This window comes from Canis aureus, chromosome 3 (genome assembly GCF_053574225.1).
Source record: "Canis aureus isolate CA01 chromosome 3, VMU_Caureus_v.1.0, whole genome shotgun sequence".
Lineage (NCBI taxonomy): Eukaryota > Metazoa > Chordata > Mammalia > Carnivora > Canidae > Canis > Canis aureus.
The window spans coordinates 84,493,050-84,519,877 of record NC_135613.1 but is presented as its reverse complement, the minus strand read 5'-3'; the positions used below and the strand labels follow the sequence as shown (position 1 = coordinate 84,519,877).

The window sequence follows — 26,828 nt, the reverse complement described above, 5'->3', positions numbered from 1 at the left end:
CATACGCAGAGGAAGAAGCAGGCTCCATGCACCAGGAGCCCGACGTGGGATTCGATCCCGGGTCTCCAGGATCGCGCCCTGGGCTAAGGGCAGGTGCTAAACCGCTGCGCCACCCAGGGATCCCGGAACTTAAGTTTTAATCAAATAATGTAAACACCTGTGTGTGTGGCATGAAAAGATTCTTGCATCTTCATTGCAATTAAATAGATATCAGTACTTCAAGCAGAGAACAAGAACAGGTCCACATGGACATTTCTACTCTTAGTACAGACTCTTCGGTGGCCACAACCATGGCCTGATGGTTACAGCAATTATCATCTGATTAAGAAGTTGGTTAAAATGTTCTAAATCATCGAGACCGTGGGTTTACATTTACTATTAATAATGATGTTCCTTAGGGCACCCGGGTGGCTCAGTTGGTTAAGTGTCTGCCTTTGGCTCGGGTCATGATCCCCGGGTCCTGGGACTGAGCCCCTTGAGCAGGGAGCCTGCTTTTCCCTCCCACACTCCCCCTACACGTGCTCTCTCTCTGTCAAATGAATAAATAAAATCTTAAAATTTTTTTTTTAAATTTTTATTTATTTATGATAGTCACACAGAGAGAGAGAGAGAGAGAGAGGCAGAGACATAGGCAGAGGGAGAAGCAGGCTCCATGCACTGGGAGCCCGACATGGGATTCGATCCCGGGTCTCCAGGATCGTGCCCTGGGCCAAAGGCAGGCGCTAAACCACGGCGCCACCCAGGGATCCCCCCCCCAAAAAATTTAAGATATATTTTTTGCAAGAGAGAGAGCAAACGAGGGGCAGAGGGAGAAGGAAAAGCAGACTCCCCACTGCGCAGGGAGCTGACATGGGACTCGATCTCAGGACCCTGAGATCATGACCTGAGTAGAAAGCAGATGCTTAACCAACTGAACCACCCAGGCACCCTGAATAAAATCTAAAAAAAAAAAAAAAAAAAAAAAAAGAAATTAAATATCCAGGGGCACTTAGGTGGCTCAGTTGGTTGCACAATGTAACTCTTGACCTCAGCTCAGATCTTGATCTCAGAGATGGTCATGGGTTCAGGTCCCGTGTTGGGCTCCACACTGGGCGTGGAGCCGACTTTACAAAAACAAACAAACAGACAAACACACAAATATCTAGTACATAAGACAAGCCACTGCATTTTTTTTAGTGCTTAAAGTCATGCAATACTCAAATAAGTAATTTACAAAATTTTATTGAGGAATGATAAATGTAGCTTGAGGTACTTTTTTTTTTTTTTAAAGATTTTGTTTATTTATTCATGAGAGACACACAGAGAGGTAGAGACACAGGCAGAGGGAGAAGCAGGCTCCCTGCGGGGACCTTGATCCTGGGACTCCAGGACCACGCCCTGGGCCAAAGGCAGACGCTCAACCACTGAGCCACCCAGGCGTCCCGCTTGAGGTTCTTGAGGTTCTTAATTACAAACCAAAGACACTGTAGAATCACTTTTCCTGCCATGGTAAGAATGGCTGAAACAATACAAAAACCAAAAACAAAACCAAAAAAAAAAACCAAAAAAAACAAAACACAAACAAAAACACAAACCAAAAAACCACAGGCAGCACCATCATCCATTCTTATGTCAGTAAACGCTGTTGGAAGAGTCACAGGCTTGAAGGAACAAGCAAAAAAACAATGTTAGTGTGTGGAAGGTGTGATGGAGGCACAGATGTTTCTGTCACAGCCCAGCACGTGGTCTGGTATTTGCCAATTTCTTTACTCGTGACGTACACAAGTACTGTCTCTTCAGCGAGCCCTAGGTCCCAGAGATGATGTTTTCAACCATTTCAAACAATATGTCAGGCTCCTGGCACGTTTCTCTTGATCTCAGGGTCATGAGTTCAAGCCCCACATTGGGTATAGAAATTACTTTAAAAATAACTTTAAAAGATAGCTCTGGGGGCGCCTCGGTAGCTCTGTCGCTTAGGCGTCCAACTCTTGATTTTGGCTCAGGTCATGATGTCTGGGTCATGAGACTGAGCCCTGCATTGGGCTCTGAGCTGAGCGCAGAGCCTGCTTAAGATTCACTCTCTCCCTCTCCCCCTCCATCCTGCTCTCTAATAATGATAATAATAAAGCTAGGTCTTACACTTTTAAAAAAAGATTTTATTTATTTATTCTGAGAGACACACGGAGAGAGGCAGAGATACAGGCAGAGGGAGAAGCAGGCTCCATGCGGGGAGCCTGATGTGGGACTCGATCCTGGGACCCCGGGGTCACACCCTGAGCCAAAAGCAGATGCTCAACCGCTGAGCCACTAATAACCGCCGAGCAAATAATACTTGCTCTACACTGAGTACCCATCCATGTGGCAGTCACTCACTCCTAACCCAGTGGGGTCAGTGTTGTCACCACCCCCCATTTTTTAAGGCACAGAGCAGTGATAACTTTCTCAAGGTCCATTAGCTAGCAAGTGGCCAAATTAGGGAAAAAAAAGCCAGGCAGTTTGGTTTCAAAATTCCTACACGTAGCATTATAGCTCCCTCTTAGATTGTGTCTGTATTTTATGGAAAAGGATGGATTATGAAAAAAAAATCTCAGAAAATGTGATGGTATTGGATTGGCTGCTTTGGGTAGAATAAAGAAATATCTCCAGATAAAGTTCTGGTGCTAGCCCACATGGAAACCTGAAATGCACAATATGTTACAAAATGTCTTCAGTGTAGTTATTTTGATGAAAATCAGGAACATGTAAAATATGGTGGAATTATCTTTGCAATATTTTAAAATAAGATTGAAAGTGACCAAGAAAACATTTGGTCCCACGCGGAGATCCATCTTGTGACAAAGTCTTTAAAAAACTGAACCTAAAGATGTTGCACTGTTGGTTGGTAAGGTTCCTAAGCTAAAAAACGCCTGTTCCAATGGTCTTGTGTCTTTTTTTTTTTTTTCTCTTAAGTAAGCTCTTGGCCCAACGTGGGGCTTGAACTCACGCCCCTGACACCAAGCTCCACCGACGGTGCCGGCTGGGCACTGCCCTGCCCACCCTGGACTTGCTTTTTCTTTTTCTTTCTTTTCTTTCTTTCTTTCTTTTCTTTCTTTTTCTTTCTTTCTTTCTTTTCCTTCTTTCTTTCTTCTTTCTTTCTTCTTTCTTTCTTTCTTTCTTTCTTTCTTTCCTTTCTTTTCTTTCTTTCTTTCTTTCTTTCTTTCTTTCTTTTCTTTCTTTCTTTCTTTCTTTCTTTCTTTCTTTCTTTCTTTCTTTCTTTCTTTCTTTCTTTCTTTTTTTGGAAATATCTTATTTATTCATGAGAGAGAGGGAGAGAGCGAGAGAGAGAGAAGCAGAGACACAGAGGGAGAAGCAGGCTCCGTGCAGGGAGTCCGACGTGGGACTCGATCCCGGGTCTCCAGGATCACGCCCTGGGCCAAAGGTGGTGCTGAACCGCCGAGCCACCCGGGCTGCCCATGACTTGCTTTTTCTTTCTTTCTTTTTTTTTTTTTAATTTTATTTATTTATTCATGAGAGACAGAGAGAGAGGCAGAGACACAGGCAGAGGGAGAAGCAGGCTCCATGCAGGAGCCCGACGTGGGACTCGATCCGGGGACCATGGGATCATGCCCTGAGCCGAAGGCGGATGCTCAACCGCCGAGCCACCCCGGTGTCCCTGACTTGCTTTTTCTAAAGAAGCTCGTGGTATAAATTTGAAAGCAAACGTCCAGAGAGGTTTCAGTCGGTTGGAGGTTTCCATCGGTCCGTCGTCTGGTTGTGGGCAGGCTCCCCGGCGAGGCCCATCTGGGCACCCGAACCCCGAGGCAGAAGCGGCAGGTAGGAGGCGCTGTACCAGCCCGCGGCCCGCTTCTTCCAGCTGTTAGGACCGGGGTCTCGGGGCCCTTCTTGAACAGCTTTACTGAGGTCGGCTGACACGGCTGACGGCCGCCTGCACCTCTTCCAGTGCCCACGCCTGCACCCCGCGCGCCTGCCACCCGCACGGCCACCGCTACGCTCAAGAACCCTTGCAGCTTGGATACCGTGAAATGCAACAAATGGGCCTCGAGCCAGACTTTTAATTGCTCTAAGTGTTAAAACACGACTTAAAAATAAATATGGAGAAGGCTCCCCTCCTTCCAAGGGGGGGCACGTGGTGGGGGTACAGGGGAGAGCCTGCCTCCGCCGGGTGACGGGGCCCCAACAGTGAGGGGTCACGGGGACAGGGTTACCCCATGTGCTGAGCGGGGCCCTCGGCCTCCTCCCCCCTACCCAGCACCCCGGGGCCTCGCCAAACCCCGACAGAGGGCGGCCGGGCCCGCAGAACTGTCCGCGTCACCGAAAACAAGGCCAGTCTGCGAAGCGTCGCGGTCAAGAGGGGCTTAAAAAGACACAACTCGATAGAACGCGGTATCCCGAGGGAGGGAGGACACTGATAAAAACTAAGTAAAGAAAAAACAAAAACTAGGGAAACCGGAGTCAACCCTGGGCCACGGCTGTGAGAGCGCCAGCGACCGCTTTGCCTGCACGGAGGCCGCTCGTATTTTACTGGCCCCGAAAGGCTTTGTTAAATAACATTTGGAAAAAATAATTTCATCTTTTTTCTTATGCTTTCCAAGTTTCTATTTATGATTTTATATAGATCGAATTTTAAAATAACTGTACATATAGGGCACATATTTAAAACGTTTTCTTGATGGATGTTGCTGCTCTCACCGGAAAGAGCCGCTGGCTGCAGTATCTTAAGTCCAAATGGACCTGGGTCAACTTGGCCAAAGGATTCCTTGGGCAAAGATTCTCCGAGTCGTGCCCCATCCGTTTCAAGGATGAAACAAGTATTCGTGAATTCGTTACGTCTCTTGTCCCGTCCCCTGGACGCCTGGGCTTCTCGGCAGCGGCTTCGCACTAACAGTCTGCAATTGTTAGGGACGCTAGACCTGAGAATCCCGACAGAAGCACCCCATTTCCCAGTAGCTAGCACGGCAAGGTCGTCTTCTCTTAGAAGAACCGCTTTACCATTTGTCCCAGAAAAAAGAACCTGTTGCACATACCAGATTTTGGTTCTGCACTGAAGAGCATCGTGACCTTGTGGTCATGTTTCAACGGTGAAATGAGAGATGCCAGCAGGGCCCTTCTAGTTCCTTCTATCCATTTCCCATTTTTTCCATTGCCCACCACTTCTAACGAGTGAGGTAAGACCGTAGATCCCTTTAGAGTGAGGCCCTGGGCTTCCCCCAAACCTGAGGGACTCATGGCTTCCCAATCTGTGTCTCCTAGTGTAAGAGTATCGGTGTGACAGCGAGTGAAACCAGAGATTGCCAGGACACCTGGCCCGGCTCAGACCTCAGCCGCTGGGTTCCGATTTGTAACAGGGCAGACGGGGAAGTAGGAGGAACTCGCACCGAACTCAGCTGGGAGCTGCTTGGCACCTGCGGTTGACGGCAAGGTGGGCAGGGCCGCATTCCTCAGAAGGCAAAGCTGAGTCACCAAGGCAGAAACCGGGAGGTAAGTTTCTCTCAGTCCCCAAAGAGGACACGGTGCCACCAGGGAGCAGAGTGGAGCTGGCCTAGGGTGAGGCCTGCTGGGCCGTCCGCGCCGGACACACACCTCATCGCTGTGGGCGTTTCCTTTCAAAATGAAAAAACTACTCTTTATAGCTGCCGTATCTGCAGATCCCTATCAGTCCGGACGAGGGAGGTACGCGAGCCTCGTTGCCAGCACATTCGAGTCTAACCCCAGCTGCCCCGGTACTGACCCTGTTTCGGTAACGGATGTGAAAATGCAATTTCCCCAGCCCCAAACTCCCCCCGGGGCCCACCATCAACAGGAGTGCTGGGAATGGATAGAAGTCCTAATGGTTGACCAGTTGGATGGGTCCCGGTGGACTGGCCCCAGCCTGCGGGTTGTCCCCGGGGCCGACGTACAGCGAACACGGGGACTACTGGGCGCGGAGCTTGGATCTCCGCTCCATCCCTTACCAGTGGAAAGACCTCAGCTTTCTCTAAGATAAGAATACCCACGCTATAAAGGTTAAGACAATTAAAGGAGGCACTGCATGTAGCTAGCAGCTAGCAGATGGCAGGCACTAAAATAAATGAAGCTGGTCTGTTAGATTTGGAATCAGATAAGGAATGCTCCATCTACATGTTCCAGCTGATACTGCAGAAGGTCAAGTGACAACACTTTTGAGATCACTCTGGCAGAAACTGGCTTTGAAAATTAAAAGTTTCATTTTTTTTTTTTTTTTCAGGACTTTCCTGGCAGTAATCTGAGAGGCCACAGAGGAGGAAGAGGCAGATAGGGGAAGTGCTGATGGTTACAAAGAACCGGCCTGTTCTACTGGTTCGTCCCACGGTGCTTCCTGGCCCTAGGTTCCTCAGATGCACATTCATTATATTCTAGAACTCTAAGCCAAGTACAGGCGTCATAGAGGTACACACGGATGTTTGCAGACCTGCACGCAAGGTTAGCTTGACTGCACCATGTATGTAAGCTGGCGCTCCACTCCACCGGGGTGAGGACTCTAGGGTTGGCCCGAGTTTACTCTTACACACGTAGCCAGACACTAACAACACTAAATCACTAGTGAAAACCACCCCAGGCACAAAGTGCTAGAAGCTGAGGTCAGGTAAACAAACCTCCTTCAATGAGAAAACAGCACCTCCTGGTGGCAGGTCATTAAAGAAACACGTCAAGGCTGGAAATCCTTCCCTGGAAATCCGGCCAAAGCTGTGCTCACGGCTTCCAGGATCAAAAATAAAAGTCTCATATAAATGAATATCGGTAGCCTGGATCATCTGGGTGGCCCAGCGGTTGAGCATCTGCCATGGGCTCAGGTCGTGATCCTGGGGTCCTGGGATTGAGTCCTGCATCGGGCCCTCCGCAGGGAGCCTGCTTCTCTCTCTGCCTCTCATGAATAAATAAACTTTAAAAATCTTTTAAACAAGTATCAGTAGCCCAAATTCAAGTTTGCGGAGTTTTACAAAACTCTCGACTGTCTGTCCCTCTTATTTCTTTAACCATGATTAAATAAAAAAAAAAAAAAAAAAACCATGATTAAATAAATGATTGCTACATCATTTACAGGAAATCAACAGCCAAAAGGACATGTAACTTAAAGAACGTTTAAAAATCTCATGTATAAACTCAGATTTGCCATCATGAAAGGGGATGTTAAAAGGAATAGTAAAAAAAAAAAAAAAAAAAAAAAGGAATAGTCAAGGGGACGCCTGGGTGGCTCAGTTGGTTAAGCATCTGCGTTCAGCTCAGGTCATGATCCCGGGGTCCTGGGATCGAGCCCCTGCATTGGGCTCCCTGCTTGGTGGGGAGTCTGCTTCTCCCACTCCCTCTGTTAAATAAATGAATAAAATCTAAAAAAAAAAAAGTAAAATAAGATCTTCTGAAATTTCAAACTTACAAAATTCACAAAAATGGCTGCAAGATAAAGGCAAAGCAGTCACTCAGATTATAAAACCCAAACAACATATCAAAGAAATTTAAACAAATTTTAAGGACAAAGAAGCAATCTGGGAAGTCTGAGGTTTAACCAAATTAGCATTTTAGAAAACATAAAATATGGTGGAGGAAGTCATTAAAGGACACAATGAAATTTCCCTTAGACAAATATTGCCCTTAGACAAAGAATAGATACTGGCATTTTAAGTCATCTCGACAGTCAGCTCGGGGCTCGAACTCACAACCCCAGATCAAGAGTCACATGCTCCAGTGGCTGAGCCGGCCGGCCGGGTATCCTTCCCTTAGTTCTTCCCATGAAAAAACGGAATTCAAGTCCAAGAGCCCAACTTGCTTGAGTGGTTGGATTCCTGCCCCTGAAGGGTGCAGCCGGTGGCCCTGGAGGGAAGGGCGGGCCCCGGAGCGCGGAAGGCAGGACAGTGAAATCCATCCCTGCAGATTAACACCAGGCCAATGACACAAGGAGTCTTGGTGGAAGTTAAAGTATTTATTGATGTGTTTAAACTGTACATTCTCCACAGATCAGATTAAGGAGTTTGTAGGTGAAGTTTATCTGTGCATAGTGGGAAGACACATGGATAAGGTGAAGGGGAGGAAGAAGAAGAAAAAAAAAAGTTACAGGGAAATAGGAAAAAATACACCACAGGTTACCAGAACCTTCAGACTAAAATAAAATAAAATAAAAATAAAAGAAAGAAAAAGAATGAAAGGAAAAAAGAACAGAAGAAAAAGAAAAAAAAACCCAAACAAACCGTGAGCATCCTCAACTATACAAGCATCACAAAGACTCGGGGGAAGGAAACAATCTCCAAAGCTTTCCACGGTGTCTACAGAGCATTTCGTGTACAACGTGGAGGGTCCTCCTCGTGCACACAAGCCAGCCCCCCGCTGGCCTCCTGCCGTCCTCCCTGAACAGCTGGGGGGCTGGTGCTGGGAGGGGGCCGCAGAGGGGTCAGGGTCCGACGGGGAGGGCTGAGGGCCAGTGCCTTCGGGGGGCAAAGTGTCCAAAGAGGGGAAGACAGCACGTCTGGACATCACTTGGAGGGCGGTGAGCAGGAACAGGCTACGGCAGGTCAATGGCAGACAGCGGGAGAGCGTCACACATAGACTAGAGGCTAACTTCTGTGGAAGAGCTGGATTTAGAAGGAAAGCAGTGCGGGTGCCCTCAGCGGTCTACCTCGGGCTCGCCAAAGGACGCCGGACTCACGCCTGTGACCTCCGTGCTGACACCAGGGTACCCAGTGCTGGGAACGCAACTTCTGAGAGAACTTTGTGAGGGTCTCATGATGAGCTTGAACGGCCGTCGATTACGGTTCCCTATCACACTTGGTTTCTGGGCAACTTCCCCAGAGCTAGCTCATTTAACAAGGGAATAATGCCTTAACTGCTGCTGCTGCTGCCTTTTTTTTTTTTTCCCTAAGAAAAACCAGGACAGTGAATGAGCCTTAAAGAGTGATTTATACAATGCGGCTGGAGCGGCCTGCGTATACAGTCTATCACCGAAAACCAACATTTCCATTTAGAGAGCATATGTGAGACAATACAATAGAAGTGGGATTTCTGATTAATTTAAAAAAAGAAACTACATCAGTCAAATATCTGCAATAGATCATTTTTTTTCATTTAAGGTTTATATATCATATATTGTTATATTAACATTTTTCACCCATTTAAAAGAATGGAAATTGTGATTCTACAGTAGTACTTTATAGTCTTAATGATCCAGGAGGTCTGAACGGAAGGTGAAATCCTCTGGAAGCAACTGCTGGTCAGTAGTTGATCCCAAACACCGGACCTCTCCTGGCCCACCTGCACCACCCCACGCCAACCGGTGGTGCTGCGTGCTTTCTCCTGCTTAAATCTGCATCTGCTCCAGGTATTTGTACGTGGGGTTTTCATAACCATGGTTCTGCATCTTGTTCAGGTGACGCTCTTCTGGGGTGAGCATTGGGTCAACCTGGAGGGACGAGGATGGGAGATCACTGCACTGGACCGAAAGAGAATCGCAAAGCAGGCCGCCTGGGTGGCTCAGTCAGTCGGGCATCTGTGCTCCCCTTGGATCATGGTCCCCGGGTCCTGGGATCAGCCTCGAGGCGGGCTCCCTGCTCAGCAGGGAGTCCGCTTCTCCCTCTGCCCCTCCCCCTCCCGTGCTCACTCACTCTCTCTAATAAATAAAATGTTTAAAAAACAAGAATTGCCCCGGAGACCAGAAGACTGGGCCGCTTGCTGCACAATCCCCTGGGAATGAAAATCATCCCAGTGTCCGATTGCTGCTGGGCAGACCAACAAGAGCTGGTGGTGAGGACAGAGGAGGAGGAGAAAGAAAAGAAGGGGGTCACAGAGGCTTCTGAAAACTGGAGTCCTAAAAGCTGAGTCCGAGCTCAAGAAAAGAATGAACTGAATTTCCTCGCAGCACAGCAGAACCCGGTCTCAGTTCTGCTACTCGCTATTCGGGACGGCCCAGGCGAGCCATCCCTGTGAAATCAGAAATGGGACCGGACCATCTGTGGGGTCTTTCCCAGCTCAGGAATTCTACTACGAGGCCAGTGCGCCATGGGAGGTGAAACCATGTCACTAAGACACACATCCGAAGCACCTCACGTTCCTTATTGTTTTTGTTTTCTGGAACCGAGAACCTCTGGATGTTCCCATCACCCACCTCAAAATGAGTCGTAAGCAGTTCTAATTATGAATCGGCGGAAGACGGAACAGAAACAGTCTGCTCTGGGCTCTAAGTTTCCTGTTGCTTTTTCCCCCCATTAAAAAAAGACTATTACTTCTATTTCATACTTTTAACATGTAGTTCACTCATGATTGCCATTGTCACCTGATCTGTCACATACCCGGTTTGCTCCTCAAAAGAAGAAAGAAAAAAAAAAAAAAAAGATCAACAACAAAAACCAAAAGAAAGAAGGGTAATCGACAGTCCTCATTCTCAACTACCTAAACATACCGGAAAGAAGAGAACACTAAAGAAATCATCTGAGAAAAGCTTTCACCCTCTGCGGCAGAAGACGCTCTTGCGGTTTTCTCAGGTTCACAGCCAGAGCCCAAACTAACTAACGTTAAGATGTGAGAGGGCCAACTTAGTTCAGTGGGGACGGGCTTCCAAAACACGACCTAAGGACGCGGTGGGGAATTTACCTGGAGCACGGCACCCACGCGCGGAGGCGTCGGAATTCCATGAACCGCCCCGACAGCACCGGGCAAACCGTCACCAGCTCGGGGCCACTCACCTCCACGATCCCGTGGCTGATGGTGCCGTACTGTCTCTTCCTCAGCATCACCAGGCTGATGACTATGACCGTGGCGATGGCCACGGCGATGACCAACAGCCCGATGAGCGCGCTGCTGCTGAGACTGAAGTCCTCCCGCAGCGGCCCCACGGATTCCTAGAGTAACAAAGCATGAGTGGGACAAGGTCTTGGTGACCCTGCACGTGAGACCCAGCGAGCAGGGGGCGGACATGCGTGCTCCACGAGGGCCACGCTTCCGGAGTCGTGACTCTGAAATCCGAGGGACCTCTAGGAGCCCGCTTCCCGGTTAACCAGCCCCATTGGGAGAACTCCCACTCTTCCAGTCTCCATGGAGATCCTAGGTTCAGCTCTCTTATCCAAAAGTACAGAAAAATGGGGATGGGGCCCCCGATCACTTGGGACACCTGGCATCTCTCCGTTTCCCACATGAAACGAAGAGGGAGAGAAGCAGCCAAGAGCCACGAGAAACCTGGCAGTTAGGTTTTGGAGCTGAGCACGTACCGGCTCTGCCTCCAGGCCGCCGACCCTCTCGGCATTGAAGATCATTTCCTTAACATCCAGAGTCTCGTCGATGACCTGAAACAGCATGAAAATATCAGCAGCTGGGTGGAAGGGGAGACATTTAGTACAAGTGGAACCGCTTCTTTTCTACTCCATTCACTACCTGGTACCCGAGGACACCCACGACCCAAGCCATTCCATCCCATTCCTCTACATCGAGTCACCAAACCCCCAGAGGGGGAGGCTAGTGTGGACACAGGCCAGTGTGTCACGGCTGGCTCCCCGCGGCTTTCACCCGCATCCTCCCTGAGGTAACGGTCATGGGGAGACACTGCAGGACAGAGTGCCAAGGAGTCACTCAGGTGAGGATGACCCAGAAATACCAGTGACAGAAAATGCTAGAAGAATAATTAATAGTGGGGTATAAACCTAAGACGATAGAACCAACGTCAACTCTATTCCATTTTCAAGTTATTAAATCTCTGTACTCGCTTGGAAATGGCCTCTCATATTTTATTCATATCTGTAGTTGCAAATGTGTCTCCCCCGCTGTAGAGCAAGGGATGAGTTACTGCTGAGAATTAATTCTTTATTCCTTCTCACGCCCAGATGCTAAACAATACGACAAACTCGTGGGAGCAGTTGGAGCCCACCCATCTCCCAGCATACGGAGAGCGAACACATGGAGGTTCATCTGGAGAGCGTCTAAAACGGTGCCACTCACTCTAATGAGTCTCAAAATTCAGCGAGGGCAGGGCAGGAGGGAGAAGCGGCTCACCATGTTCTCATCCACTTTATTCTTGCTGTTGATCACTTTCTCCTCGGCACCGATCAGCCCTCCGTCCTGCTCTCCCGCTCCAGAGCCTGTGGAGAGAGGTCACGGCTGAGCGCTCCCCGGCCTGGCCCACGCCGCCCTCACAGCAAGCTCGGTCCTGGGGGCCGGGGAGCCCTCCTGGTCACCTCCCCGCCCCACAGCCCCGCCCGGCTACATGACGCGCGACTTCGTTCCCGTGCCAAGGATGCCCCGTGTGCTCTAGAAGGATGAAGGGTGCAGGCAGTTTGCAGAGGACCGATGGGTACAATGGACGAGGACAGGGTGCTCAACGGATGTCCAACTTGGAAAAATGGAATGCCAGCCTTCAGAAGACCATGTTTACTGTGAGACAAACACTAGTGGAGCCCAGAGGCTTTCCAGCACAGAAAGATATGTGACGCTGCCGCCGCGCCCCATCACCCCACAAGCCGGCCCTTCGACAGCCTGGGCTCCCTCGGGACGGAGGACCCAGCACGGCGGCAGGGAATCTGCAGGTCTGCCTCGAGCATCGGGTTTTATCCCACAGGCGGTTCTTTCTGCCTGACCGCCCCCCCCGACCTCCAACACGTCCCGCTTGTCCCCTGAGCCGCAGCCCCTCGTGGGAGACGCTCCCCGCCCTCAGCACTCCAGCGCCTGTTTCTCCTCACGCAGCTTCCTCTGTGTGTCCCCCTGGCCTGTAACCCTCTGAGGGCGTGGATCGCAGAGGTCACATCTTTGACGGTGACCAGAGAATGAACAGGAAGGAAGCATTCCACAGACAGGGAGAAGCTGAACGCGAGGTGGACGGTCCCGTCTACAAATGGAGCAGGACTCACCGCTCCTCTTGTCAAGGTGGGACATCGCCGGGGCCAACATCCCCTGTGCGCCGCGCCCCAAATGACAGTATCCGAAGATGTGACGTGGCGGAAGCCAGTGCTAGCCCAGGTGGAGAAGTGACGAGCCACCCTCATTTTTAGCTTCAAAAATCATGTGACGTCTAGCTATCCTATGAGTTTTTTAATAATAAGATATACGGTTCTGTACAAAGGTCTGGGTTTTGAACCTTCCATAAACAGATCAACCTGCCGGCCCGCTCGGCATTCTAAGGGGACCACCAACGTGTGAGGGAGGCTCCCACACGAGGATACGGCCCGCACTGCCACCGCTGGGCTGGCCGGGCGCAGACGGTGACACTTGGGCCCGGCCCCAGCGGAGCCTTCCAGCTCGCAGCCACCCTCGCCCTTGACCAGGGCCAGGAGTCGCAGCCACCACAGGCGCCGGGCGTGCAGCCCGACATAAGGCTGGTCTTTCCTAAGCTTTCACTGTAAAGAGGAATTTCACAACTTGATTCTAGGGTAAGTTAGATCAGGGCTGGCTCTGTAGCCTCTAAGTGCCATTGGAGCAGGGACGCTGTACCCCGACCATGTGAGCAAGAGGCACCTGGAGAGCTGCTGCCTCAGCAAGGATGCGGATGAGCAAGCCTAGGAAATCTCTAATCCTCCCATCCTTCTCCCTCTCCTCCTCCAGACTTTACAGGTCATAGGGCAGGATCCTATTTGAAAAATAACATGGCACTGAACCAACTAACGTAAAGTCCTACTAGTAGCCCCGGCTGCTCTGACGCACCTTTGGTGGGAACAAGCCACATGTTTTCTTAAACGCTGACCAAAACCATTTGGCCTCAGAGAAGGCATAAACAAGTGACATCGGGAGAAGAAAATTTAACGCTTAAATTATTCCAACTAGTAACTGAAGCATGAGGGCGAAAGCCAGGTAAGCTTCTAGGAAACTCACCTCTACCCCTAAGAATCCGAGAGGGACTGATGAGAGGAAAGGGAACACCGGCATCGCCAGGAGGAGGCTTATCCAAGCAGAAGAAAATCAAGCATTTACCCCTAAGTGATTTTTAGATTCAAATTGCACTCCTCTGCATCAAATTCTGAGAGAACACCGCGAGGTCCGTCCCTGGTCCTCCGGAGCTGGCGGGGGGTGGCTGTGGGGGGGGCCTCATAAAACATACACTAAGCGCTGAAACGTATGCACTTCTCACAGCGACCCCAGGACTGCACACTAAGGAGCAAGCCAGAGAAATTCAGCAGCATTTTACAGGACAGAAGCAGCAGGGCCTTTGAAGACAAAGGAGCTGGGGTTCAAATTCGAATTCCTCTGCTCCTCAAAGTCGTGACTCCGAGCAAATAATTCGGTCTGAGGCTTCTTGGACCACCCAATCTGTCAGAGCTGAAAACCAGGCCATCGGCATGCCCGGTGCATCCGGTGAGACCAAGTACAAGAGGAGCTCAGCAAGGTTCTTGCAGGGTCCAGCCTGTTGTGGAGCTCGGACGCTCACGACCGCGGAGCGCGAGCTCACCTGTCGCAACCTGCGCCGTCCAGCAGCTTCTGAGGAGCCACAACTCAGGACAGGAGACAGGTGGCAACAGGCAGGTGGGCACCACAAAGGGCCAGGCACAGCTAAGAGGAACGGAAGGATGTAGCGGGAGGGAGCAGCGGATGGGAAATACAAAGAGGTAGAAGAAAGCGACTCTCCACCTGCCCCTAAAGTAAGCATTTTTTTTTTTTTTAAGACTTTAAGTAAACTTTACACTCCCATGTGGGGTTCGAACTCCCAACCCCAACGCCTGACCTAAGCCAGCCAGGCGTCCCCGCGTAGGTTTAGATATATTAGTAACTCCAGCCAACCTAAGTCGCATATACATTTGAAAATCTACCCAGATGAAAATGTTTCATGAGAATATCTGGTTTTGGTTACTCTGTATTGTCCGGCCATGCAGAAGGAAGGTGTGGGGTGGCCACCTTATAACCCTGCACCCGGGGCTACTCTGGCTCCGCTCACAGCCACGTCTGAGGAAATGAGGTGGAAAAATCTCAGGTGATGGTATGACACAGAAAATGAAACTCCTGACACACGGGGGAAGTGAAGAGGAATGAGGTCTTAAAGGGAACATCTTTGACAGACCAACCTTTTTTCATTGGGTGGTACAACTCCCGCTGAGTGTCTAGCAGAAAGGAAAACAAAAAATAGTACAAAAAAGGAGATTAAGAAAGAAAATGGCGTCTTTCAAAATTCCGATCTTAGAATTTCTCTATAACGTGAAGAGGTATTGTATCCTTCCTTAAAAACATGCCTGAAATATCCCATTAAACCAACCAGCAGTTAAGGTCCGCAGCATAGGGACTGGAAGGCAGGAGAGAAAGAAAAAGGTCTGCCTTGGGTCGTTTGGGGGCGGGGGGGGAGGGTGGTTGGGGGAGATTTCCAAGCTCTTCAGAGCTGAACCCACAAAGTTATTTTTCTTTTTCTTTTTCCCCAAAGTTATTTTTCTTAGGGAAGAGCAAAAATATAGTCAGTATGGACTGTGGTTTTCTGACAAGGAGACAAGACTCCAGTTTGGATCTGTCCGAGGTGCCCTGACCCCAAATGAGATACATCAGCGTGGCCGCCCTACAGGCCCGGGAAGTCCGGGATTTTTAAGTGCAGGGCTTAGGAACGAAGTGGTATCTCTTTATTTATCTGGCTCCCTTCTCAGATTCTGATTACTGCAGGGCCAGCCGTACAGAGCTGGTACTTCTGGGGTGTCCAGTTCAGAAGGCGTGTCAGGGTCTGAAGGCTATGCTGGATGTCCCCGTCACCCGCATTTGGCACCTTCCTCAGGCTTCTGTTCCACCAAGGCTGCATCTGATCAAGGGAGGTGACCATGCCCAGGATTGCAGGGGTTCAAATCCTTACTCTCCACCTGGGCAGAGACTTCACCTCTATCTGCCTACACCCAGGACCCATGAGGACACTCCAGGACCTAGCCAAGAGGGCTCCCTTTGAGGACTCAAGGAGAGCACCTGGGCTCCAGCTTAGCCAGAGCGGCATCCGATGAGGACTCTATCCACTACTCTCCCCATCACCGCCGTCAGCAGTAAGAGTAGCAAACTGCTGCTTCCACACCCTGGTCTCAGGGCACCGGGCTCGGCAGTTTATTTCTGGTGCAGACCCACGGCTTTTAAAGATCCTTTTAGACACCGAGAACCAGCAGCGGAACAGAAGCAAGCATGCCAGAGAGGGAGTCAGAGGGACACGGCCTCTGGTCACCCCCCAACCCCACCCCCCGTACCAGAGGTGTCACCTTGAGCATGTCAGGCCACCTCCATGGCCTCTCCACTGCCTGCCCCCCCCCACCCCGTGTTATGAAAAGCTAATGACCTCATATAACATGACAGTGCTATTTAAGGGACTTCCACGTGCAAGGCGTCACACACCCTGGAGGCAGCTGACAGGACCAGGAAAAAGAGAGGGTTTCACACAAACCACCCACAGAGGGGGGGAAGGTTACTCACCTCACGGGGATACTGAGCCCAGCAACATGCGGGTGCCCAGCATGGTGCCTGCAGTCGGGGCTCAGCGGATCTGGCTGTCAGCAGGGGCACCGCCTCCCTGGCACACCCAAGTTCAAACATCCACCTGCCGCGTCCTAACCCCCACCCCCCAGCCAGGTAGGCGCACTGTCGATCATACGCACCTTCGTTCTCAGGTAAGGATGGGAAGGGATGGAAAGGGTGGAACGGCGGGATCTCATCACTCTCTTCGGAGCTCACCCGGACGTCCACGGGGGTCTCGGAGATGGAGGCGGTGAACTGGTCCATGTCTGCGCGCTGCTCCTGAAGTAGCTCGTCTGACAAAGACAGACACGGCAGGGCCCGGCTTTCAGAAGGCCACGGGCGCGATGGAGGCTGACGCGGGTCATCACAGAACGCGCGATCTGCTGCGGGGCCACTGCCAGCTGCCCTTGCCGTGGACAACCCCTCCTACCTACACCCCCGACCGCACAGCACCGCAGACCCGCACGGGGGCCCATGTGGGCCCTCCTCTCTTCCTTAGGGACCCACTCCGGTTGGGTGGTTTCACCCCCGGCACTGTCCTAAGCACCATCCACAGCCCATGACCCCCAAACCTGTACCTCCTCCCTGCTGCCCTGACCTCTGGCTCCTCGAACGCCCTCCCCACCTCACACACCCTCTCCTTAAGCTCCAGCAACTTCGACTTCATCATGCACGAAGAGACTGCTCCCCTCAGTGCAGTGCAGCCCCACCGCCCACTCCGCGGCTGATGGAAGCCCTCACTGCCCGCACGCCCCGCTCACCCTTCCTCTGCAACATGCCCCAAAGCCCCCCACATCTCTCTTTCCTCCATTACCGTCAAACGCCCACTACCAGCATTTTTTACCCGATTTTTACAATTGCTTCCTGGCAGGTTTCTAATTTTAATAGCACACAGCAGCCAAGTAATTCTTTTTAAATTCACATCCTTTTTTAAAGCAAAGTACAGATCTAGTCACTCCCTAGTTTAAAACTCTCTATCGGTTTTCCATTATCCTAGGATAAAACCCAAACTCCTGGATTTTGCTAAAATCTCTGAACAAATTGGCCTCTGCCAACTTCTTTGGCCCCATTTCTCCGTGTGTTCTGGCCACACTGACTTAAAGCTCAGGCGTGTGCAGTCGTCATGCCCTCTAACAATGTCTTTCCCCTTGTGATCTTCGTGTGGGTGGCTCCTCCTCCTCATGTGGCTCTCGGGTTCCTGTGCCCAAGACAGCCTCCCTGGCCCCCCCAGCCATGCTCCACCATCCACCAACTATTTTGTCCCCCACGTGGCACTCTGTCTTGTTTTCCTGTTTCCCCTGTATTAACATCATCTCCAGGATACACTGTCTCCTCGTGCACCATTTTACTCTGTGACAACATGGTGGACAGTGGACACGTAACTATTTGCCAAATACATGAAGATGAAGAGCACAAGAGGGAGGGGAAGTGAGAATGTGTATAAAACAGGTGCCTTGAAATGCACCAGCAATTAAGGGGGAAAGGGCAACAGGAAGTTCCCCCGGTCCCTTGCAATTTCACACCCTAGACTGTTTTTTTCCCTTCCGGTAACAGAGTAAAGGTCAAGAAACTCAAAGCCCTGTGGCTCACAGCCCGCCCACCTGCCTTGACCTTGCCACATAAGCTCCAGCGCATTCCAGGCTTAAACCCCAGCGTGCTAATGCCCGGCTTCCTGGCCTGGCTGTCCCGGTTTCTCTAATCTTGCTCTGCTGCCACCCCAGAGCCTCGGCCAGAAGTCCCACTGGACCTCGATACAAACACAGCACCCACCAATTTCCTCCTGGATCTCTTGGGCTACGTAAGGTACTTTGTAGAGCAGTGAGAGGCTTTGGTTCCTTCTTTCTTCAATCACATGGAGATGCGTCATCACCTGGGGGAAGAGCATGGTGGAGAGGCCCTGTTACCAACAGAGCCGGGCCCGGAGGCGGCTTGCAGACACACGCTTCCACAAAGATCAGCTGCAAAAGTATATGCTCTGCAGAGCCCAGCAAAGCAGGTGGTCAGGGAAAATATATTAATCCCCACCCTACTTGCTGGCCCCTGCAGTACAATAGGCCGCCCTCATCCGTAAGGCATACGTTCAGAGACCTCTGAACCCGACACCTGGAACTGCAGGTAATACTGAGCCCCGCATATACGAGGTTTCTTTCCTGTGTGGACATACCTAAAATAAAGTTCAATTTAGAAACCAAGCAATTTTAACAATAAGTAATAATAAGAGACTAATAGTAAGTAATAACAAACAGGAACAATTATACTATAATGAAAGTTGCTTAACGTGGTGTCTCTCTCAATACCTTCTTGTGCTGTACTCACCCTTCTTGTGATGACGTGAGGAGATCACGTGAGGGGAATGACGTAGGCACTGAGACATGAGGTTAGGCTACTGAGCCCCTGACGATACCTCAGGGGAAGGGTCACTTGTTTCCAGGCCATAGGAAGCGAACCCTCAGGTAAGGAGTGTGCCCAGACTGTGTGATACCCCTTGGTGATCTGAGCACTTATCCAGAGAACACTCCGAGTTAAAAGAAACTTTAAAAACTTTCACCAGGCAGTTACTGACTTTTTTTTTTTTTTTAAAGATTTCATTTATTTATTCATGAGAGGCAGAGAGAGAGAGAGGCAGAGACACAGGCAGAGGGAGAAGCAGGCTCCACGCAGGAAGACCGACGTGGGACTCGATCCCGGGACTCCAGGATCACGCTCTGGGCTGAAGGCAGACGCCCAACTGCTGAGCCACCAAGGCATCCCTGATTTTGATTTTTATATAAGGCACTTCCTAATTTACTTGTTGGGTGTAAAAGAGTAATTCATACTATGCCAGATACTCGGTAAGGTTCTGCTGAGTGAAAGATGGAAACAGTCCATTTTTACCACTGGTCAGATTAGATGGGGTAAAATAAGAATGAAATCACTGGCTAAAAAGTGGATTTGCAGGGAGAAGGGGCCATTCATGGATTTGCTTAGTGAAGTAATTGCTTGAAATGATTATCATGGTAAATAATAGAGCTGGTTTATTCATATTTAACTGAATTACTTTTTCCTTCAAAAATTTACACTGAGATAGAAGTGAACCTGATTTTAGGGGGGTGATAAAGGAACTTACCTACCACCTGTCTTACACAGTTTACTACCTTTTCTGAATGAAACAGTTCCAGGTTGTTGATATTTTTTAAAAAGGGGGAAAAAAAAGCCATCACAACTGGTCATTTAATTTTAAAGCTTTTTTGGGGTAGAAACGAAAGGTGATGGGATCCCTGGGTGGCTCAGCGGTTTAACACCTGCCTTTGGCCCAGGGCATGATCTTGGAGACCTGGGATCAAGTCCCATATCAGGCTCCCAGCATGGAGCCTGGTTCTCCCTCTGTGTCTCTGCCTCTCTCTCTCTGTGTGTCTTTCATGAATGAATGAATAAATAAAATCTTTTAAAAAAAAAACAAACATTGCATCAATGTAAAATTCAAGAAAGAAAAAGAAAGAAAGAAAGAAAGAAAGAAAGAAAGAAAGAAAGAAAGAAAGAAAAGAAAAGAAAAGAAAAAAGGAAAGGGAAAGGGAAGAAAAGAAAGAGAAGAGAAGAGAAGAGAAAGAAAAAAAGAAAAGAAAAGAAAAGAAAAGAAAAGAAAAGAAAAGAAAAGAAAAGAAAAGAAAAGAAAAGAAAGAAAAGAAAAGGTGATGTGGGCTAACACCCTCCCCAAGGCCACAATCAGCCTGTTGCTGTAGCTCAACGCCAGCTACTTCAGGACCTGCAGTTACCAGGCTCATCCTAAAGAGGGTGCTTTAAGTCCAGGGATTAATTACGTGGGCTTGAAGCCATTAGCATGGTCAAAATGGAAAAAAAAAAAATTAAATGGAAAAATGCTTTTATTGTAGATTGATGTCTCTCTGACCTTTAAAAGCAGGGATGAAAGCAATTTAATTTTATATTTGCCATTCTTTCAATCAAGTAAATTGATGGGAAAGCACAAGACTAAGTGCCTTAGATAGAAAATGCAAATGGAGAGAGACTGAAAAGGCACCACCGGCAGTCTTCGTGCGTGTTGATGTTGTTATACTTCAGATGAATTAAGGAGCCATTTGATTGAGGACGGTTCATATGCCCCCAGGAGAAACAAGAACCACAGGGTGGGATACTGGACGTAGCATCTTCACGGCGAGCCCCTGGGCTGCAGCACGAGGGGTCAGGGCACCATACCACTCACCCCAGACCCAACACACACGCTCTAATAGGCTGAGCATATTCAGCATTCTCTAAAGTGTAGATAATACAACAAGGGAACATGCAAAAGTTCATGTAATTCAGCAGCCAAGAATCACTAGAATTAAGGGCTTAGAGCACAGAGCAAATATCACAGAGGAGAGCTGGGTGTTTCCCCGAGATCTGCTAAGAAGGGAGAGAGTTCCACTTCCCGTGCCATCTGGTGTGGCGCTGTGATCTTGCTGGCAGACGACTCATTCCCTAGCTGTTAATTTAATACACTGATCGAGGGCTCTCCTTTCCTTCTGTTCTCAGACCATATAAAAATGGCTCTTCTTCTGTAAAGTATTATATGATAATCTAGTTTTTCCACAAAAAAATCTAAAAAAATGTCATGTTTTTGGGTTTTGTTTTCAAAAAACCAAGTAGACCTGAAAAATCTACCCCCTGTCAAGATGGATGCATTGTTCCATCTACACTTCCTGGAAGCTCCTCTAGGATTTGGCCTTTTGCCTTCTCTTCTACTCCAACCAGCTTAAAGCAAAGCCCTGAGCTGCAGGCCCATACCAGGTGCCTCCTGGGGTCCCCAGAGCCATCCCTGTCCATATTCTCCCATTCTTCTCATTCCCCTGATTACCCAGCATCTGACTGTTGAAGCCGACTTTGCATGTTTAAGGATAGTTATTCTTCATCTTTACAGCTACTATAATTAATACTATGCTGATGGTGAGTTGCTCCAGGGTTCAACTTTGCAAGGTCAGATGTGAGTGCAGAGTCTGGCATGTGGACAGTAGGCACACAAACTCCTGAACCAAGGGAGTAGCCCACCTACCTCAGTTGCCAGACTCCCAGGACTTTGGGCAGATGGCCTCACAATCCTAATAATACACACAGCATGAGGCTGGGAGGGGGAGTTGCTGGGGAGGTGGGCAAGTGTGCACACGAGTGAGCGCATCCCATGGACACTGGGCAAGCTGCAAAACACTCACCTAAGAATGTAAAGCCCAGCCGGGCACAAGGATGAAAGCTGTGCTTTTTAAAGCTTTGAAGTTCACCAAGTAGTAAGAAACTACCTTTCTTCGTAAAGTACCATATTTAAATTAAATTATGGGAGGAAATTAAGTCAGATCTGTTATGTCATTACAAGGCCCAATAGGCTAAGCTACTAGACTTGCTGGTTTACAAGGAAGCCAACAGTCTTGCAGGCAGGCTTCTTTTCTACGAATACAAGAGAGTAAAACACGACTTAACACACAGACAATACTGAAATGCGAAAGAGGGTCCAGAAACAGACCTCTCCGGACGACTATAAAGGAAAGCTGGATCCCACACGGAACAAAACCCAAGAACGTACCAGTGTGTGTCCCAACTAAAACTAATGTACAAAACAAAAAAGACCAATTTTTAAGAACTGCTTGGTATAGTTGCCTAGAAAAAGACTTCAAATATTAATTCTGGCAGTACCCCAAATCAGAAGTAAACAGATATAAAAAAGATTGAGAAATTGCCTTATCTCTTCAATTCAATTGTGCATTCTTAAGCTTCCAGAAAGGCTTTAAGTAGAAATGACTTAATAGAAGAAAATATGGAAAACATATTTTTAAAACTAGGATCTCTGCAAAATCAACTCTTGTAACCTAATAATGTCTTTGGAAATAAACCATTTATCATTTTCTAAGCACAACTATCAGGGCTGCCCGACCACTGGACAAAGCTAGAGTGCCCCCGCTAGAGACCTTCTCCCGCCGCGATTTCTACTTTGTCTGGTGTACCTGGGATTTCATTTGGGCTGCCTTTTCTGGGTCAACAGCCAACACATGCTGGTAATGACGGATGGTATGCAGGCGATCTTTGTTCTCAGCGCGGACGTAACGCCGCAAGGCCTGGAGAATGCGATGAGGCTGCAAGAGAGAACAGTAGTTTTAAGATCCAGAGACCACAGAATGAAAACAGGCAGGAAAGCAAAGCTGCAAAACACTCACCTAGGGTAAAGCCCAGCTGGGCACAAGGATGAAAGCTGTGCTTTTTAAAGCTTTTAAGTTCACCAAGTAGTAAGAAACTACCTTTCTACGTAAAAACTACGTGCCAAAAACTACACACAGTTCCAAGCTTATGTTGGCTCCTTAACCAGCAGTATCTTCCAGAGTCTGTAGCCCACTCTCCTACTCAATCTGTCCTCTCTCCTGAGCTCAGTGCCTGACACCTTGATTACAAGGCAGGCAATCCCTGTGTCATCCAGGAAAGCCTTTACTTGCTCACTTAAGAATAACACCAATATCCTACTTTCCAGTACTCTGCATTCCCCCAAAGTAAAGTAGGTTAGAGTTAAGGGATAAACAAGTGTGAGACCACGCTTCCACACAGGGCTTCGACGTAAATTCCTTTACCTCTTTTTTCCTAATCTTATTTAGAACAGAGCAAGTTCAAAAGCTTTGAAAGGCATGTTTTTTTATTCTCTAAAAGTAAAGCTACTATAAAAAAATTCAGTAATTGAGTAACTACCAACCAGTAGTACCCTGAGGTTATGCTTTTCCAGTGTAAGACACTTCCATCTCCAGGTGGCACATGCAAGCAGCAGGTGTAAGGCCAAGGTGACATAATAGTTTCCTCCCCATTCTTCTTCCTTTCTCTCCTTCAGCCTCACCAGAATTTGTCTTAAAAGTGTCATGTGTTTGCTGACCTGCGTGTCATCACGCGTAGGCTCGACACATGCCCTACGTTACAGCAGGAACACTGAGGCTAGCATTCATCAGAGACGGGGCTCCACACACCACTCACCCGCGGGGGGTCGGACTGCAAGGCGGCCAGATAATTCTCCAGAGCCATTCGGCGGCGGTCATTCAGCATAGCTTCCACTCGAGCCAGGTGGGTCTCCACCAGCTGCTGCTTCTCGCTGGCTGCCTCCTTCTCTAAGGCTTTAACCATAGCTTGGAAGTGCTAAACCAAGAAAGCAGGAACAGACACGTAAGTCATGGCACCTAGAAGACGTCTAAGCCAACAGCCAGAGCCCCCGATGCTGCCTCTCCTTGCCCAGAGCCTGTGCCAGTCGATAACAGAGTCAGAGAGGGGAGCAAGGGTGAGATCCAAGTATACTTTATCTGATTGCTGTCAGAAAAACGACTTCCTTATCTAATGAGCGTGTGTTAAATTAGAGTGTCAGGGTGCACCTTGGCACTGCTGGCACGGAAATCACCAGCGCCAAGAGCCCAATTGTGGGCTTCCTCAACGTGCCCTGCGAGGGAAGCGATGCTGTCCTTTCCACACCACAGCAGAGGCACCCACTTCCAAATCCCGAGACGCAGACCAACAGGAGCCATATCTTGAAACATATCCCAGTAATGGGGTGGGTTATGCAGAGTCATCCACACTGAAGTTCCGAAGGCCAAGTATCTGGCCCGCTGGAAGGGTAAAGTTGAAGGCCCTGAAACTACCTCTCCCTGCACAGGATGCACCGGCCGCATAGAAATTAACATTCAGATTTCCTAGGTGACTGACACAAAAGGAAAGGTGCTCCAATTAAGTGTTAACATCACAAGAAGACAGAGTTCAGTGAATCATAAACACGAACTGATTTAAAATGCAATCAGGTTTATGAAACCTAAATTGCTCTCCCTGGGACTACCACACTCTCATCTATTCAACGGGGACCCAGCTGCTGCTGGGACTCTAATGTTACAGGCTTGCAAAGTTACAGATGAACGGGGATCAGAGGGTCTTATTGTCTGTCTTTTGACTTTTGAAGACGTCCACAAAAAAAAGAATTCAGGGGATGCCTGGGTGGCTCGGCCGACTCAGTGTCAGACTCTTGGTTTTGGCTCAGGCCATGATCTCATGGGTCTTGAGATCAAGCCCCATGCCCCCCTCGGGCTCTGCGCTAAGGGGGAGTCTGCTTGAAGACTGTCTCCCTCTGCCCCCTCCCCGCACTCACATGAGCTACCCACGCGCTCGCACACTCTCTCAAATAAATAAATAAAATTTTTTATATATAAATAAAAGGAGGGGAGGGAACTCAGTACTGCTGAAAACTGAGTCACAGCCCCAGAATGAAGATGACTGAGGACTTTTGTCAGGAGAGCACAACTGACAGACACAGCCAGCTAAGGTTGCTTCCTGGCACGAGTTAGGTGCGCTCTGGTCGGTCTGCTTTCCTTCTACTATGGGTGATCGACTCTAGAGAATGCCAGTTTGCAGATGAGAAGGGTTAAAAAAAAAAAAAAAAAAGGCCAGTCAAAACTTCCCTGTAACATAAGCTCTCAACTGAAAGAAGGTGTCTAACTTTAATTTCCTGGGAGTTTGGCTTTGGCTGGGTTTCGGAGGGCCAGGCTGGAGGCTATCTCTGGAGAACGCATCTCACCTGAATGAGAGTCTGCCTCTCTGCTTTCGGGAGGTTCTTGGCCTGAAGCTCAGCCTCTTCCCACTCCTTCTTTACCTGGAACAAAGGTCAAGGCCAGTATCACCAGAGAATCCTCTATGAAACAATCCCCCCCCCCCCCCCGTTTCCTAATAATAGCACCAGGCCTTGGAATCTAACATGAGAAACTGCAAATGGAAATCGCCATCATATGACCCCTCACGAGCTCAGCGCTGGTTAAGCTGGTTCACAGAATTACTGCTCACAAGGTCCTGGACCACTACCATCCCTAACAGAGCCTCAATGCCATGACCTCCTGGTTTTATAACCTCAGGCAAGTTATTCAGAAGTCTTTGTGCCTTAGTCTCCTTGCACTAATAAAACGCGGGGTGGAGGCGGGTTTCATACCTACTTCTCAGAACTGTTGTGGATAAAACAGATTTAACACACATTTCCAAAAGTGTAATCCCGGGACCGGTGACAAGTGAGGTTTTAGGTGGGATTCAGACCTAAAACTCTTTTCAATTTTCTTTCAATCTTTCTGAGTAACTCCAGGAGGAAGCTGCACTAGGATGCTCATGCTGCTCCGACACTTATGACTCTTCTGAGAAAGCAGCGGAGACTGAGAACCTTCCGCAGGCAACAGAATCTCGCTAGAATAGGTTAATATAGGTTTGCTCCTATCTAATACGTTTTTAGTTACCTGTCCTAATGGCAAACGATACCAGCTTTCTATCTACAACAGTGATATAAAGTTTCCCTCCTTAAAATACAAAAATATTTTAAAAGCTAGTTAACAGCGAACAAAAACAAGGATGTAATGGTTACAGGAAGTGCTCTGAGTGCTCTGCAGAGTCTGAGCACTGATAAGCACTCGGAGTAATTACATTATCATGAGGGGGTGGGAGGTGGGGAGGGGGCTAGGCTGGCCCAGGGGTGGCCCTGTTGAACTCTCACATGCAACACTGCCTGACGATCCAGGGGGACGGGGTCCCTTTTCTTCAACCATGGAAACCCTATTACTCGATGCCACACCTCAGGGGCGTAAGGGGAGCGCCGAGGTTTACCCTGTCCATTCGGTTGCGGTGCCGTATTTCCAGCTGCTCCTTTGCCTTCTGGAAGCGAGCGTGCTCGTTGTCATCTGCAGAGGTCTCAAAATACACATCGACATCATTGGTTGGCAGAGGAGTTGGGGGAACTGAAACGAAAGACAGAAGGGGTTCCCTCTGGGGGTCAGGCCCAACGTGGGAAGTGGGCTGTGCGCTCGGAAGAGGCTCGAGCTCAGGCCTGCAGAATGCACCCGTCTGCCCAGCACCACGCTCTCAGTACAAGGTGCTCCTGTCTGCCGAGACCCCACGGCGGCCCCGCTTCCTGACGGGACACTGGACCTCCAGGCCCATCCAGGCCCGTCCACGCCCCCCGGCATCTTTGTACCAGCGAAGCACCTCCCTGGGACTTCAGGGGAAGAAAAGGGAACCTACCATACCTTCCCTCGGTTCCTCCAATCTTAAAACCTAAAAACTAAGGATTTCTGTCCCTGATCGCTTCTGGCCGGAGCCAAGGGCGGCCATCAGACCTGCGAAGGCACCTCCCCAGACGCTCCATTCTGAAAGGAACTGTGGTGCCCAACGGCCTCTGCATACAGGCTGCGTAGGGCCCGTCCAAGCTGCTCTAGCTATCTTTTTATCGTTTTCAACAAGACTGAAGAAGTCGTAGCCCCATCCCCAACACCAGGGAGAAGAGGGATCGACACCCAGCTGCGGAATCTGACAAGGACTCAGCACAGTGTGGAGATGCTTTGGGTGTTTGGATCCACGATGCTCCCTGGCCTCACCAGCCCATCACCCAGACACACCCCTCACTGCTAGTCGGCACCCGGGCTCACGGGCCCCAGCAGGTGAACACTGCGCAGTGGAGCTTAACC

The 26,828-nt window shown here is 49.3% G+C and overlaps 1 protein-coding gene across 4 annotated transcripts in view; it reads right to left on the bottom strand.

The window, feature by feature from the left end:
* Positions 1-7,897: 7,897 nt before the first annotated feature.
* Positions 7,898-26,828, bottom strand: part of APLP2 (amyloid beta precursor like protein 2) — an 82,643-nt gene continuing 63,712 nt past the window's right edge. For 2 of the 4 annotated variants that reach the window (XM_077894188.1, XM_077894190.1), the window contains 11 exons: positions 25,972-26,102; positions 24,908-24,982; positions 23,332-23,490; positions 22,326-22,454; positions 18,130-18,229; positions 16,500-16,652; positions 14,955-14,990; positions 11,962-12,047; positions 11,184-11,258; positions 10,662-10,817; positions 7,898-9,382 (listed from right to left, as the gene is read on the bottom strand). In XM_077894188.1, coding sequence (XP_077750314.1) covers positions 9,281-9,382; positions 10,662-10,817; positions 11,184-11,258; positions 11,962-12,047; positions 14,955-14,990; positions 16,500-16,652; positions 18,130-18,229; positions 22,326-22,454; positions 23,332-23,490; positions 24,908-24,982; positions 25,972-26,102 — 1,202 coding nt within the window. In that variant the 3' untranslated portion in view covers positions 7,898-9,280. The remainder of the gene's footprint in view (positions 9,383-10,661; positions 10,818-11,183; positions 11,259-11,961; positions 12,048-14,954; positions 14,991-16,499; positions 16,653-18,129; positions 18,230-22,325; positions 22,455-23,331; positions 23,491-24,907; positions 24,983-25,971; positions 26,103-26,828) is intronic. The other 2 variants (XM_077894189.1, XM_077894191.1) reach the window with 1 other exon arrangement.